This window comes from Battus philenor, unplaced genomic scaffold (assembly GCF_028537555.1).
Source record: "Battus philenor isolate CCGP_79_NKW_IND1 unplaced genomic scaffold, ilBatPhil1.0.hap1 SCAF_3, whole genome shotgun sequence".
NCBI lineage: Eukaryota > Metazoa > Arthropoda > Insecta > Lepidoptera > Papilionidae > Battus > Battus philenor.
The window spans coordinates 14,940,874-14,957,875 of record NW_027181693.1 but is presented as its reverse complement, the minus strand read 5'-3'; the positions used below and the strand labels follow the sequence as shown (position 1 = coordinate 14,957,875).

At 32.5% G+C, this 17,002-nt stretch overlaps 1 protein-coding gene across 1 annotated transcript in view; it reads right to left on the bottom strand.

Annotated features, from left to right (window-relative positions):
- The window catches only part of LOC137926644 (17-beta-hydroxysteroid dehydrogenase 13-like), a 36,884-nt gene extending 23,222 nt beyond the window's left edge, over positions 1 to 13,662 (bottom strand). Inside the window, exon 1 of the mRNA XM_068770312.1 lies at positions 13,598 to 13,662. Within this exon, the coding sequence (XP_068626413.1) occupies positions 13,598 to 13,659 (62 nt within the window). The 5' untranslated portion in view covers positions 13,660 to 13,662. The remainder of the gene's footprint in view (positions 1 to 13,597) is intronic.
- Between the last annotated feature and the right edge of the window lie 3,340 nt (positions 13,663 to 17,002).

Below are 17,002 nucleotides of genomic sequence, written 5' to 3'. Positions count from 1 at the left end.
GTCCGGAAGATTCCAGAAGAGTCCAGAATCTTAAAGTACCATATTTGAGACAATGTGTATTTGATCAAGTCTCCAACCTAGATACTTCGACGACTTCATATTTGAGTATCCCTCTTCAATCACGGCAGGAGAGTGATCCAGAATGTAATTGGAAGGAATGAAACATAAAATTGAAAATCAAATAAGGACCGGGTACGCAATTTAAATAATATTAAAACATACATCAATAAAAGAAACAAAGTAAGGTTACAAAATAAAAATGTATATTAAAAATATTGAGATGAAGAAAAACAAAAAATCTTTATATTGTAATACATATATATCTGTCTTATAAATACTAGGCTATATTCGATTGGTGCTAGACGCTGTTAGCCGTTCTGGCTTTTACAGCGTTCAAAAAACGGCAAGCTAATAAATTAAAAATAATAATAAAAACACCTAAAAGTAAACATGATACATATAAATAACTTAAGGTTTTATAAAATAAGAATAGACTGTGACATGTTGTTACAGTAATACTTAGACTGTGATAATTGAGGAGAGGATGAGAGGCGATACAAAGAAGGAAAATTTAGAATGAATGAAAATGTTAGATTATGTTATTTATGTTAAACGAATGAATGAACAACTATGTGAAGACTGAAAATAAAAACACACGTGAAAAATTTATAAAAAATGTAATAGTCCCTTTCCACAATAATGGTATACGAGAGGACCCCAAAAACGGAGACGATAAAAAAACCTCAGCATTAAAATTCATAACAACTTACTCAAAGAACAGCACTTTCTTTTTGCCTGAAGAGTCCAAAGACACATTGAACCACATGATAAGAGAACCACACAACGGCGCGCAAGCGTACGATTCACAGAAGCAGGTGTGGGCGCGAAACTCGGCGCTAGACTTTCACTGGCGCAGTAGCGATTCGCGCGCGCGTATTTCAGTTACGAAATAACCGGGAACGTGTCGAAAACGCACTGTGTATCCTTTTTGGCCGCATCCTTCCCGTCCTTCCGGCGTTTAGGCGCTAAGTCTTCGGCAATTCGGTATAACATCAGCACAATTAGAAATAGTTTGATTATAATTTGTAAACAATTACATATAGATTCGCAAAAGAATTTCTTGTCTTGTTTTAACGGATCGGTTTTCGCAAATAAGCGAAATATTGTGCTCATATTGCGTCGGTACAATAAACCATAAAATAATAAAATAAAAGTACTATAAATTATATTAAGTTAAATAGATTTATTGTTGGTCTGATTTTAAGTACTGTTAATTTTGTAGAGTGAAATTAAACAAAATGTATATATATTTTATATATATATATATATATTTTATATATATATATATATATATATGTATATATATATAATAAATCTGATCAAACTAAATATTACACTAATCCATATCCATCATCTTTCATCATTTGTATGGATCAAATTAAAAAAAAATAATATAGCTATTTATTAGACTGCGATAGGTCATGACCTTTTGACAGTACCTCTGTCGAGACAATTTCTTTCTAAAAAGTGTCATCTCAATCCACACAAGGATATGTATAATAATATTTTTAAAATTCAACCAAATGGTGAATTTTGTCACCATTAGTGTTCTCCTCTGATAGCGCCGCAATAGCCTTTGGTCCGGAGATATGATAAACCCATTGCTAACATTAAAGCCAAACGTTCACCACAAACTCGCTTATATATGGTCAGAACTCATTAATAATCGAGCATTTGACAAACAAGTCTTGTTTCAACAAGATGAAAAATTACGGAATGTTTTGAATATCGTGTCGCGGTTTTTATAATAGATGCAAACACAACCTGTTGCGCGGATGATTCAATAGGTTTGCAGACTGACGACGTGAGGAAGGACTCTTTCTTTTCGACCATTAGAAAAACGGTTACTTTTTTTTTCCAAATTAAAAATATCTTTATTCAAGTAGGTAATTTATGCGCTTTTGAATCGTCGATTATTGTAAGCTATATAATGTAAGTAGGTCACCACTAATAATAAGAAATAGAAAAAGAAATGTGTAATAAAGAATTAAGAAAGTGAAATAAATGTGCAAATAAAGATAAAATTAAAGAATAAAAATAAATAAAATGTACCTAGCCATCTTAGAGTAAGAAGATGATGGAAGAAAGGCGAGGAAAGAAAGAAGGTATAAAAGAGCAAAACGAAAGATATTGTGAAGGACAAAAGTAAAGAATGAAAGATTGTAACGCGTGAAAGAGAGTGATAAATAAAGAAAAGACTGAAAGAAAAATTATTATAAAGTCCCTAATCCCAAAAAGTTAAGGGTACGAGAGGCCCCCAATAGCGGGGGCCATTATAAAAAGAAAAAAAAAAGTAGGTCACCGGCCAGAAACTTAACAGTTGTTCTATTTGATGATTTTTAACAAATTTTTATGTGTACATTATAATATCAATCATATATTAGAGATTCCGAGAATTAATATCGTTTCTGTCGACATATTTTACAGAAAAAAACCGATTGATTTTTTCCGCTCCAGCATTGAAAATTTGTATACTAGATGGCAAATGGTTGTTGATAACGAAGGTGAATAAATTGTTGACCAGAAATAAAAACTTGTTAACAATGTAGTCGTGTGAATTTAACTAAAGAAAGCGATATTACTTTCCGATCCCCCTAATATATGTCAAAAACCAAATTGCAAACATTTCGATTGACTAAAAAATCTTGAATGATATAATAAGTTTTATTTAATTACACGAACATATTGTAACCTTACAATCAAGATTTTAGAACAGGAACGATCCCTGTGTACCCAAGACACTTTTACAAAAAAAAAATATTATTCGCGTTCTCATCTGTTCTCTTCTCAACATCTTTTATTCCTTATAAATTCTTTCATACCATTCATTTTTTTCCTAATCCTTTCAATGATTACCTCACTTTCGTCACCTTTCCGCCAGAATAATACAGATTTACATTTTGTTCAGTTTTGCTGTATTTTTATTTCTTTCTTTGCCTTTTTTTTACATTTACATTACTTTATAATTCCCTTAAATTATTCATTACGAGATCATCTGTTATTATGTAAATACATTGTACAGTTTGGCGGTTTATGTATATCCGTATGTTGATTATTAAAATAAAATAAAATCGTTTGTAAATAAAAAAAATATCTTTATATTCAAAGATAAATACAATTGTAAAATTATCAAGTATTTAAATATGGAAATAAATAAATGTTGTTCAGTGCAAAGGTCACACATGAGCAGATGCTAGTCAGATGTTAAGGCACGTCCCGCGAAAGGTCAATCACAGCCGTCGTGCGTTGGCTTGGGCAATTAGGCATGCCGGAGCAGATAAATTGTCATAAAGGACTCTAATGTAGATTCTTGACCGCACACAAACAGACTTATTTCGGGCGACCATGAAACCATACAATGAAAGTATTTCGTGTGTTAACATACACGGTGATATGTTACACTTTTAAAAGATTTATAGTGTTAATGTATTACTCATTTAATGGAGTTTAATGTATTGTACATAGAAATAATTGATAACGTAATGATAAATACTACATATTAAAATTAATTATTATTTACTATCTGTCCCTGCAGATTTTGTTCTGCTAAAATTTTTGGTCTGTGCCATTCTAATAAAAAAATGAATTAATATTTCAGAGTGATGATTTCATACAGGTTGTTTATATAAGTGTAAAATCTTTACATTTTTTTTCTAACAAATGAGCTTTGTAGCATGGATGCACAGAACACAGCCCGCCGGTCGAATACTGGTGGCCCGCCGACAGCAAAAATAATACTCTCGTACATTCGAAAAATATTAAATAAAACCAAAAAAATTTAATTACTTCTGGCGGTCGGCCCGCCATCAGTTCATGATTTGCCCGAGTGGCCCCTAGTCTTAATAAGTCTGTGCAACCATGCTCTATAGCTTTTAAACCTATAATCAATCAACCTGTATATTATCTGTTTTCCTGATATCACAGTATGCACAATACTAGTTTTATTTATTTGTCATTGAGCATGAATCAGTGCATATAGATGAAAAAAGGTATGCGATTTAAATATGATTTCTTGGTAATGCACATAAAATGCCGGATGTTTATTTACGATTTTTAAGGTAATTTAAATGTCAATCGTTTATACTACACCAACCCGTAGACCAATACCAGACCAAATACCAATCTTAATAAAATTTTATGGCCCTCGTTATTGGAGACCTCTCGTACTGCCCTATCTGATTTTAGGACAGAGCATTTTTCTTTATAATTCTTTTCACATAATTTCATGTTTTTACTCTTTTTTTTATTTGACATATGATCTAACTTTCCTCTTCTTTCATTCTATATTTATCTAGCATTCTCATACATACTAATTTCCTTTCATGCATCGCCTCTCTTCCTTCACCTCTATCCTCAAATGTCACAGGTTTAGGAAATCACCACGTGTTTTCTTATTTAATACAGATTATCATATTTTATCACAGATACAATTTTCAATTCATTTAGGTTACTTCTTTTTTATATACCCCATTTTCCAATTTTATTATTAAACTTAAAAGGTATACTTGTGAAAAAATTAAACGAATATGACTAATGCATGCAAAAATGCAGGGCATTTATTTACGAGGTATTCCGCTTTGGCCAAGGAAATCATGGCCCCGTGTTTCCTTATCGGGCATGGACACCAACGTCTAAGGCATAAATACTTGATATAGCGTGAATTGTTCCACAAACAGAGGTGTGCGTATTATCGTAAGCATTATATTCGCTCTATGTATAAAATCTTTATAAATATCAACGAGTCGTCAAATGTCGCTAAACACTAAATCAATTCACCAGTTCCAATAATTCTTATATATTTGTTAAATCACTAAGGAGGTTGTTATGGGCAGAAAAATAAGCAAATTAAAAAAAATGTATTTTTATACAAACCACAGATTATATTAAATAATGTGTCCCTACTGTCAAACACTTCGTGTCAACAAGTGAAAAAAAAACATGATTTTAAGCAGATATCTACACAGATCGACGCCATTAGTTTGTGTCTTGCAGAGCTTATCTATCTGATGATATAATCATGATGATGAGCTGTATGAATATTAAAGTTCGAAATTCGAAAAATAGAATAATAGTTTTTGTCTCAACTCTCACACTTCATCTAGATATGATATAATGTAATATCCTATGTATTGTATTTTGCGATCACTCTTAAAAAAAATTGTTTATTTTACATATTGTATTGTTTTTTTTTAATATATGAACAGGCGTTATTGTAACACTATATATGATATTGTTTATTAAAAAATGCGCGCCCTAAATCAAACTTACAACGTCTGATCGTATACATTGTGAATCCACTTTGTTATAGATATAAAAACTTTTAAATGCGTGAACGATTAGGTTATTCACTGTCAATAAAATTAGTCAAACCTGTTCAAAAACTATTTCAGAAATAATAAATAATGTAATAAAATAAGATAAGCGTTTTCAATATTCGTATTAGTACATATTAAAATTAAACAGTTTATTATCTATCCTTACAACTTAATGCTGCAAGTAGTTATTGATCTGTTGAATTCCAAAAGAAGTATTTTTATTTTAAGGAAATCACACTTCAAAGGATGTTTGGAAGTAGGTGTAAAAGTTATAAAACTCCTTGGCCAACGAGCTACATATTAACTCTTTTAAAGCTTTTACAGCGATAAGTAATCACCCTAGGCCGTCTAGGTAGTGATATTTATAATGTATTAATTAATAATGCGGCATACAATAATTTTTTTTCTAACTTTAAAATATTTAAATTCGTTTCCTGTCGGATGCTCTATATCTAGCTCATGTTTCATTACGTGTAACTAATAGCAAGGCTTTTTTTGGTTTCGGGGGGGGGGGATCTTCCGGACGTTCAAGATGCCTCGCCTCTGGGGGGAGGACAGGGGTATGTGGGATTCCTACCCACAACCCCCCCCCCCCGTGATCGCCCTCTGCGCTATACGGGGGACCGCGGCATTTCCCGGTCAGGGATCGCCACGCGGTCTTCCCTCGCGCCGTGCTATTATCGATAGCCCGTCCCGGGGTATGCGTGTATACGCTACCTCCGAAACCCTATTGGTGCCATCACAATGGTTCGAGACCACGTCGAACGATCGTCCGCCTCAAAGTCGCCGAAGCTAGTGGGAGTTTAGGGCCCCCACCCTAAACTCCCGCGGCTCAATGCCAAGGCTTCCTTAACCTTTAGTACGCCAAAGGCTTGCCAGGCGCACACTCTACGGTGCACCCTCTTTACGATAACAGCGGTTCGGCTTTGGTGTTTGGATACACTGTATTTTTCGTTCGGAAACAAATTAATGGAATTTCTTAACTCCAAGTTATTGTCTGTAATCTGCGGTACATCCAGATTAAAACTCAAAGTATTTTGAACTGTATTTTAAGAGATATTCGATAAAATATCGCTCGTGTCGATTCCGGACATATCTTTCCTAGGGCAGAAGGGCAGCCTGGGCAGATCTAGGCTAAGACAAACGAAGGGTTTACTATTCCGACATTAAAATCTCTCGTCTCTTGCATGCAAATGACAATGACAGCACATAGTTATTACACGAACGCGTGTGGACTGAATCGTGCATTGATAATTTTGTTTGTTATGATTGTTGTTTGTTTATTGATAGTTTGCTAATGTTATTAACATAGCCCCCATTGGTACGCACATGGTTTGCTCGAGATTTCTCTAAGAGATCTATAGGAATGAGAAGATCTGTACACTGATGAATGTAACCGACATGGTCCAGTGGATTACCAAGGTGAGGTACCAGAGCTCAGGCCTTACTGTGCGTAAACAGATGGCAGCTAGGGTTAGAGTTGGGTTTTAGATTGGAGACCACTGGCCGGCAAGCACAGCGTATGACGTCCACTTGTGTGGGTGAACAGATGACCTTGTTAAAGTCGACAAAAATGTTGAATGATGTTCGCTTTCAATCGGTCCTGGAAACCTTGGAAATCTATGGAAGAGGATTAGCATTGGATATTCTACAGCTGAAATAATAATGAACATTAATAACAACACAAGAAACTAATCGGTGTAACATAACTCCTGAAGATGCCCCGTGGAGGGGTGAAACACGTGTTGAGTAATTTGGCGGTGGCGGTTGTGTGAAAATATTACTCCTTTTCTTGAACATTACTAAATAAATAATACTTAAGTCTCTCCCTAGTCGTTTCACTAACAGAAAACAACTTCAAAATTCTTATATACGTTTCAATATAAGCTCGACCAGTTGGTAATCGACCTCTAGGTCCCTTAATACGTGGGTAGTTGTAAAAAAATTCGAAAGATATATAACCTCCACCAACTCGTTATTGGCTCGCCATTACGTACCCGTAGAGTATTTCAAAGTGAAAAGAAATATATTACAAGGCTAATGAATAATATATTGCCAGGAATATAGTTCACACTTTAATTTAATAAATTTTAGTGTACACGAAAAAATATATACTAAGTTACATAATAATTAAGAAAAAAGTACAATGGGCGGTATTATCACACGATGCAATTTCTACCAGACAACCATTTACTTTAAATATATATATAAAATGTCGCATATATCTAACGAAAGCAGAATATTACATTTTGTTATTAAAATCTTTAAATTTCATCTATGTCATATATTTAGATAAATATGAAACTTCACCGCAAATTATTTAAAATGTCGTCGCATTAATCGGTGCTGTGAAAAGAATAAAGTATTGAAGTTCAACGACGGTGCTCTTACATTTTATTTAACAATGTCACAGGTAACAAATTTTGGATCTATTTATGGTTAGTTATGGTACTGACACCAAGAGACAATTTTATTATTCATTTATTTACACTTTAAAAAAACCTCAATACATATAGACGTACAATAGGCGGTCTTATCGCTTGAAGCGATCTCTACCAGATAATCTTTGGATGGAGATGAGAGAAATAAAGGAGTTTATATATATATATATATATATATATATTTTATTGGTAAAGGGTATTACATAAACACGATTAAATAAATGCTACACACAATATTTTATATAATAATAAAAAAACAATTTTCATAATTGACTTCCGCCTATACTACGTCCACGCAGAAAAACACGTTGCACGACTACCACTGCATATGCAGAAGTGACTAAATATTGGTCTTTTTCTTACAAAGCCCTTCTTTATCAGGACATCGTCAGCGCACTCAAACAAATAAACAACAGATTATCTGGACATGTCAAGTGCGGAATTATTTCGACACTGTACATACAAACCGAAAAATTTCGTGGTAAACGTTTTCAAGATGCCGAAAAATCGGTTTCGAAACCGTGGAAACGATTCCCAAAAGGGAGTGCATCCATCACTTTTTACAATCATTTTACACGATGCAATGTATAGATAGTCAAAGGTTATTCTATTTAAAAAAAATTGTTAATAAGTTGATATATGGTTTAATGAACATGAAACATTAGTATTGCACCAAATAATTTTACGTAATAAAAAAATGTCACCTTACTTATAGGTGACACTGAAAATTCACAAGTTAAAAAAACTACTTGTTTTGAAGCTACGATCATCATTATCATTATTATTTCAGTCTTAAAATGTCCACTTTTAGGGATATAAGTGTCCACCATAGATTTCCAATAGGAGGAACGGTCGAAAGTGCCTTTCATCCTGCGTGTTCCAATTTAACTATACGACATACGTAAGATTATTAATATTTTTAAACCTACTTAAAGGAAAGATAAAGTCTTTGAGTGCAATAATATTTAAAACTAATATTAATCAAAATTTCCGTATCTTAAAATTATTTTAATTTCTCCTATAGTTTTCATTCGCGTGTTAACCTTGCATGCAATTCGCGTCGGTCGTAGCGTTCGATCGGTGTGCAACCTGTTGCGGTTTTTATGAATAGCTCACGCAGTCAATTTTTATGCACAAACCGTGGTACGTTTTAAGCGAATTATAAATAAATGCTACATATGAACGTCTAAATACGGTAGACGCGGCGTGGGTATACCACCCACTAGATGCACCGACGACAGATCGATGCCTTGCATTGAGCGTTCATCAGCTAAATAGTAGTATTAACATTTTTTGATATGAGCAAATGCTTTTTAATCAACATTTACAGCTCTGGTGAAAGAGTCTAGGTCAGTAATTTCCAAAGTGGTCTATATCGACACCTTGGGGTCTATGACAACCTGCAAGGGGTCAACGTCAGCAAAAAAAAATTTGGAGGTCTATGAAATGAAAATGGGGGTCCACGATAATGGATCTCAACACATACACTGATAGTACCTATTTACTTACATCACACTGTCTTATAATATTAAAACATTTACATTATTTATAAAAGTACCTATGAAGTAAAAAAATTATTATTATATGTTTATAAAATTGTGTAAGTTGTAGGATGTTGGTATAATAGATTGGTTTAGTTGGTATAGTAGATACAAAATTATGTTTTGAGTAGTTTTAATTTAAATTCAATTAATAAATGTGTAAATTAACATTTGTTTTTACTTTAAGTTTTTAACACTAAACTTCACTACAGTTAGAAATTTACAGGAAATTAATATCAGGTAAGTAGGGGGTCTACCCAATATGGAAAAACATGGCAAGGGGTCTACGATACAAAAAAGTATGGTGAACTCTGGTCTAGGTAGTAACCAACTTCAAGAGGTCAAGAACCTCTCTCTTAGTTTTATTTCATCACATTAGGAAGCGTTCATGTATATTTTTGAGTGACGATCACGAGTCGGTAGACGCGGCTTGGGTATTCCCCCCACTAGGTGGTGGTAGGTTTCGACGAAATAGTCGAAGAAGCGGGACGAAGCGGGCTTAACCGAAAGTTTCATAGCCTTAAGGTTCCCAAAGTGAGACGTCGTCTTAGGTCTCAGGTACGATCCCCAGCGTAAAATTTTTAGTCCGTGAACCTCTGTTTCCATGCGCTCAATTTCGATGAAGCTGTACAAAGCCTGACTGGCTAGCAGCACAACTTCTAATACATCAAATATCAATAGCTTCGTCTTAGGATAACATAAGAATAGGTGTATGAATTGTCATTAAATGGAGTCGAACGAATCCGTTGCTATTGACAAAAGAACTTCTAATCTTTATATTTCTAGAAGAATTCGACAACTACCTAATGAGCATATTATTATCAAATTATCTGATTTTAATGACACCACACAAAGCCTGCGAAAATTCCTGCGACTTCTTTTGTAATTAAACTTGGAAATTTATTAAATTTATTCACAAAATTATGTCAAATATTTAGATTTGAAAACAATTGAAAAATCGCCGAGAACCATACGAACAGTGTAAACAAAGAGGTTTTATTAAGTTATTTCATATAAAATACGAAAACATTCGTTCGATAAGCGATAACTGAATGTTGAAACGTTTATAATTTGAACGATTATTTACATTCAATGTAATAGGTCGTATGTAGGGTCAAGTTACGGTAACTTGGAGTAATAGGACGAAGGTTCCGCATTTCACTTGCTTGTGACCTTCTTAACATGTTAAGCCTTTTCTCTGCGTGAATGTGAAGAACCAATTACTACAAGAAGAATTAATGATATCAATCCAGACAGGCGATCCACCGACGGGGAACTGTTTCATAAAGGTAAGAATTAGACTTCAATAACTTCTTTGTTGAATGCACGTTATCTAATTTCACGAAACTGCTTTTTATAACAAGCACAATGTGGTTTCAATTTAGATTTTTTGACATTCGACAAATTCTGTTTACTTATTGCAAATAAGTAAACAGAATTTTTCAGGAAAATTTGTCAGGAAATAGTTATAAAATTTTAAAAATGCAATTGTATCAAGTGCACAATTCTTAGTTTTAATATTAATGAACAAACAACTTATTTTTTTCTTTTTAATTCAAGAATTCAAACAACAAGTTTCTGAAAGAACACAAGAAATTACTCGTTTTTTGAAGTAAAGAAAAAAACTTTATAAGTATCCGACGATAAATATTGCACATAGACCTTTGGAAAGAGACAATCGGCTAATTTCAGCTTCGTAGTGTTATCTGTCGCACGATATGTCGACAAACTATATAAACTACTATAATACAACCGACAAAACGTCACATAGGTAGTGGGGGACAGAGATAGTGCTCTACGAAGCCGAAATTAGCCGATTGTCTCTTTCCAAAAGCCGATGTGCAATGTTTATCGCAGTGCACTGTAAAAAAGTATCAAAATAATGACAATAGATATTACCTTATATTAATTCACGACAATCTTTTTTCGACATATTTTTTCAAACTTTTTTCAACCTTTGAAACTTTAAATTTCAGTTTTATAGTTGACAATAAAGTTAATTAAAACCGCCGGCCTTGTGTTTTTATAAAAATACATTTTCTCGATCAACTTTTTTCAAGGTTCTTGCAATCTTTATGAATCAATAGCTTGAATGAATGATTTGACTCATTGTTCCCATTTCTCAAATACGTCCCATACTTTAATTACATGTGCAGATAGTATTATTATGTGTTAAAAATGTCGTTTAAACCATTTTTAAACGTAATAAAGATATTAAGTTGTCAATATTTTCTTGCCTGTCACGTTTTATAGCTCAATAAAACTAATAAATTTGTTGCAATACAAGAACGGTACTTATTATTTATTTACGGCAATATCTTTATACTCATTACTTAAAAGAAAGAAAAGAAAAATTTATGATTAAAATCAATCATCTTACGATAAACAGGAATAAGCGTTTCCCTCCTATTACGCGGCAATTTCTAAGTTACATATTAAAGTTACATATTTAAAATTTGATTTACATAGATCACTGTTTAATTACCGTGTACTACATATGAGAAATAATTTTTTTAACAAAAAAAAAAATATTCCAGTGGCCATTTTGTTCGTTTAAGGTCTACTACAAACACGTTTTCTTGAATAATAGTAAGTAAGAAACCTAAATTTACTTAAATGTTACACATAGATAAACAGATACACTTGCTTATTTATAGTTATACATATATAATGAACACCTTGCCGCAATTATATGCGGAAAAGGAAATAATACTTAATTATCCTATAATTATAATAAAATTACGGTCATTTCTGCTACTGCTATTGTACAGGATAATTAGATTTATTACACATAAAGACTGCACAAAAAAATCAGAGTGTACAACGTAGTGATTGCTACCAGAATCTTCTTCGTGACCTTCATTGCTGAAGGTAGTGACCTTCCTGGAAGTCCTTGGTTGAGGACTCCACGCCTTGCCTCCACAAATCTCTGTGATCTGTTTTTATGAGTGCTCCCGTCACCAGACACAAAATCCGCTCATCTCTTTCTCTCTACTTCTCCTATAACAACCAGCTTATCGAGAATCTCTGGTTGCCTCCAAGCTAAGTGGCTTAAGATGCCCAGAATCCGCTTTGTTAAATGATAGAGAGCATTGTCTCTACATGGAATTAAACAAGAACTGTTCCGTTAATTCCCGTGCGTAGAATTTTTCGCTAGTACTACATTTCAAAATCATCTCATTATCAAAATAATCCATACCGTTTAAGAGATATTTAGTTACAATAATTGGTGTAAAATGAATATGATTGTCTAAGTTAACACCACGCGGGATATTTCTGCTACCGTTCAGTACTATATGAACATGACGGAGTACAGTTGAAAAGCTAGTAAAACGTACAGAGTACAGCAAGAAAGTACGGAGGACATTCGGAGGACAGTTTGGAAGTACTCAGTAAAATTGGTTTATAAATGAATATGAACGAAATTAATGTCACTGCACTATCGGACATTCAAGTCATTATCATTGCGGCCATAGGTCAGCACTGTTGTACAAAGTCCTATGTAGATTTCCCATAGGACCGGATGGAACAATCATGCAGATCTTTCGAGGACCTTAAAAATATTTTCATCTTGAGGGTGGACATTCGATTAATCAAGAAAAATTATATAGTACTTATTTGATACGTTTTAAATTTTATTGCAGTAATGAATTATTTATTTTAAATAACAAGACTTTCGGTGTTCTTTACGGAACGATAAAAGTAACAAAACCCATAAATAAAACAGGTCAAGTAGGTAATTAAACAAATAGGAGGTAAGCGAAACAAAAATAAAATATGAATCATAAACTAAATAAGGAGATATAAATAAAACAGAAATAATGTAAATAAATTGATAATCGCATCTGATTACATACAAAATACTATTTTAGTATAAAAATAAAGCTAAAAGAGACAAAACGAGGTGAAAGAAAACAGGCGACGCATGAAAGGAAATAATTATATAGGAATGCTTGAGAATTATAGAATGAAAGAAGAGAAAAGTTAGATCATATGACGAATAAAAGATTAAAAAGTATGTCAAAAGAATTATAAAGAAAATTTAAAAGCACTGTCCTAAAATCAGATACGGCAGTACGAGAAAACCATAAAAAAAAGTCTATAAACAGCGTAATGTACATGAATACATTCACTAAAAGAAATGATCATAATTTATATATTTCGAAATAAACTTTTTAAATATATTTAAAAATAGCTGTTGTGTACATTGTTACATTTAATAAATTAAAAAAAAACTTACCATGGTGCTTTCGACATGATGGTTGGAGAGGCGCCATTTTTCCTCGTCTCGATCGACGCCATCTTGATGTCTAAAAGTAATTAATTAAAAAGTTACTATAAAAAAGTTAATACCGCATATGAGGCAAGCAGAAACTAAAGCGTTTTGCAAAAACTGTGGGAACCTTTTTTGCAAAATGATTATGTAAACACTGGAGGCAGAATAGTTGATGTAATTAATTAGTAATTGATTTATTATCACCATCATGTAAGCCGATGAACACCCAGCGACAAAGCATAGGCTTCTGCCAAAGATCTTCACGTTTACAATTATATAAGGTAAGCTCCGGTTGTTTCTTTTATTATCTTTTAACAAAAATTGTAACTCCTTTAAAATCATCATCATTTTGTGAGGCAAGTTGAAAGCGCCATGCATCCAGCGTGCACCTTAAATGGTTTATTAATTCAATTAAATGGTTTGTGGGCTAACATCCTAAGCTGCGTTCCTATAATGTGTATTATAATGTTAAATGTAAACAAATCAATGTAGTTATATGTAACTACAGTCTTTTGAAGTCTAAATGCCTTTACATATATATATTATAACGTATCTTTTCTTAAATGTTTATATCACTTACGCAAACTTGTCCATTTTGCACAGCCCTCAAAACAAATGAAGGTAAACTATAGTTAATAAAAATATATCTTAAATAATATATTATTATTGAAAAAAGATACGTAACACTAAATTAACTCGTTAAGAATGTACGCATTCATAAGCCCTTCGTCATAAGGATGTTTTGAATAAATTAATTGTGATTTCATATTTCGTTTATGGTTAAGAATTAATACGATTAAAATATAAAAATATTAATAAGCTTAAATATCTGCTTTTGTAATCTATAAAAAAAATTAATAGGAAACAATTTTTTTTTTTATAGAACATAAAAACTTTTTGAACAGTATGGCCGTCATGAATCGGCTAAGATAATTATTACGTCTATTAAAGCAATTAGTACATGTAAGTCAAGGGTAAATAAATATTACAATATAACTTAAATACTGCTAAGTAATATAAATAATGACATTATAGTAAGTAAAAGGTCTAGAGCAAAGCCATTAAGTCGCTGGACTGACGAAGTTTCAAAAGCGTGCGATACCACCGGTACATGGCTTCTTAAAACTTTCACAAAATAGAACAGCCCGTAGAAAAATGTTAGCAAACATAGGTAGGTATGTTTAACCACAACCCTCAGTAATTGTGAAGCGACGAAGAAGACGATTGATAGAGATAACCAAATTACAATTAAAAGAATTATAAATAGTAACGCATATTTTTCATGGTATTTGATGAACTATACTAACTGTGAACTAATTTGTCACTTTTATGTAGTTTTTAGTGATTTCATTTAAATTATTGCTAATACCCTTTAGCACAATAAATAATATTACACTATTATTGTCTATAGAAAATAAATAAAATTATATTGCTATAATAATGCCACATATTATTTCAAAATGATTCTTTTAGCGTAAAACGTTACTGATAACGCCCTGATGCCACAAACATGTACTATAAACACAATATAACGAGCGCTCTCATAATAGATTTATTGTAATGAAATATTCCCACAGATTATTTAACACAAGTGATATTTCTACAAATACATCAATTCACTTACGTTTCGTTTGAATCTCCTAAATAAATACCGCACGTTACTACGTTTCTAACTCAAATTGAGCGGGAGACCTTTTATTTTTAATTCGCGTTTCGCAACGATGCGTCCACTGTATCACAAATGCCGCGAATGACTGAATGACATTACGTTCCGTTTGTCTTTGCTCGATGCTCCGAAATAATTTAGCCGAGCGGACACGGATATTCAAATCTCCTATCAGATAACGCAAGTAAAATATTTCTAAACATTTTCCGGGTAATTATAAAAAAATATGACCTATTTTATTTAATAAAAAAATAATCACAAGTTGACGTAAAAAAAAACTGGCAATGTAGTAAACATTGACTGTGTTAGAAGAGGAACTGACTGAAAAAATAAAGAAGGTTATAGAATAAATTACTTTTTTTTTAGAATAAACTATTGTAAGATGTTTACTAATAAATAAACTATTTATAGGAGAACGTTTTTGTCACTGTTCTACAAATGTCTTCAAAATTTGCAGGCATTTATATGCGCTTTTTGAATCGTCGATTATCATAATTATTAATTAATTACCTTAGATTAATATATGTATTATAAGTAGTAAGCTACCACAGGTTCGGAACTCTGATCTGCTGGGAAGAGCCAGCCAGAAACTCAACAGTTGCTCTTTCAAATAAATTTTAACAATTTGAATGTGTACATTATAATATCAAACATGTAAATGAGTCTACTAAGTTCGACATTTCGATCAACTAAAAATATATTGAATGCTGCAATAAAATATATTTAATAATATAGTTTTAATTTTAGATTTAAAACTACGAAAAGGAAAGTCTAAGATATCTTGTGGAAATCAATTATATACGTATACGCTTATATCTATTAAGGACTTGTTAACTTTTCGAAGATGAAATTTAGGCGTTACGAGTTTTTTTTTCTCTTTTATTTATTATGTGCCTACTATTTTTCTCTTAAAATGTTAAATTATGGCGCGTAAATAATGTGTTATTAAATGTGCACATATAAATGATTATAGGAGAATAAAGGAATACAGATAATAGACAGATTATAATTTTTTCTATCGAAATAATGTTTCCGGTCGGGCAAACTTAGAAAACCAATTCTATGAATGCCCCGTCCCACTTCCTTAAAAAATACAGATAATGAAATTCGGCCAAAACGAGGAACTTGCACCATGTCGAAGTGACATTGAAAGAATCCATTAAAATAATTTATTTGCCAAAAAGTTGTAAACGCCAGCTGTTATAAAGGTTTTTTTTTTTAATAAAACTCCTTAATTACAAATAAAGTGATTTTAATTATAGGAAGGAGGCGAACGAAACGTTTATTAATTTAAATCTACATTATTTCCCTTGTTTCCATCTACTTCCTATCTGTGGAGACGTTTAAATTCTTGGTTTACATTTTTGTCTTTAAGTTACTGAACTGTATTTGATTCTGGGTCCCGTGCGAAGGACGTCCATTTTTAATTTCCAGTTGGATCTATCTTTGGCTTTACGCTTCATCTGGCTCCATCTTTGCTGTTGCTTTTTACAAACACCTGCAGCGCAGGATAAAGGGGTTAAGCCGGGCGACTGACCACGAAACTAAATTTTGAGAGACACTGACATAAAAATAAAATATGTTTTTAAGTTAATTTTTCATGAGTCGTCGATTTTTTATCAAGTTATAATTGCTTTTATTAGATACACTTTCACATTCATTTAAGAGGAAATTTGTATATTCTAGTATAGAGAGAAGCTAAA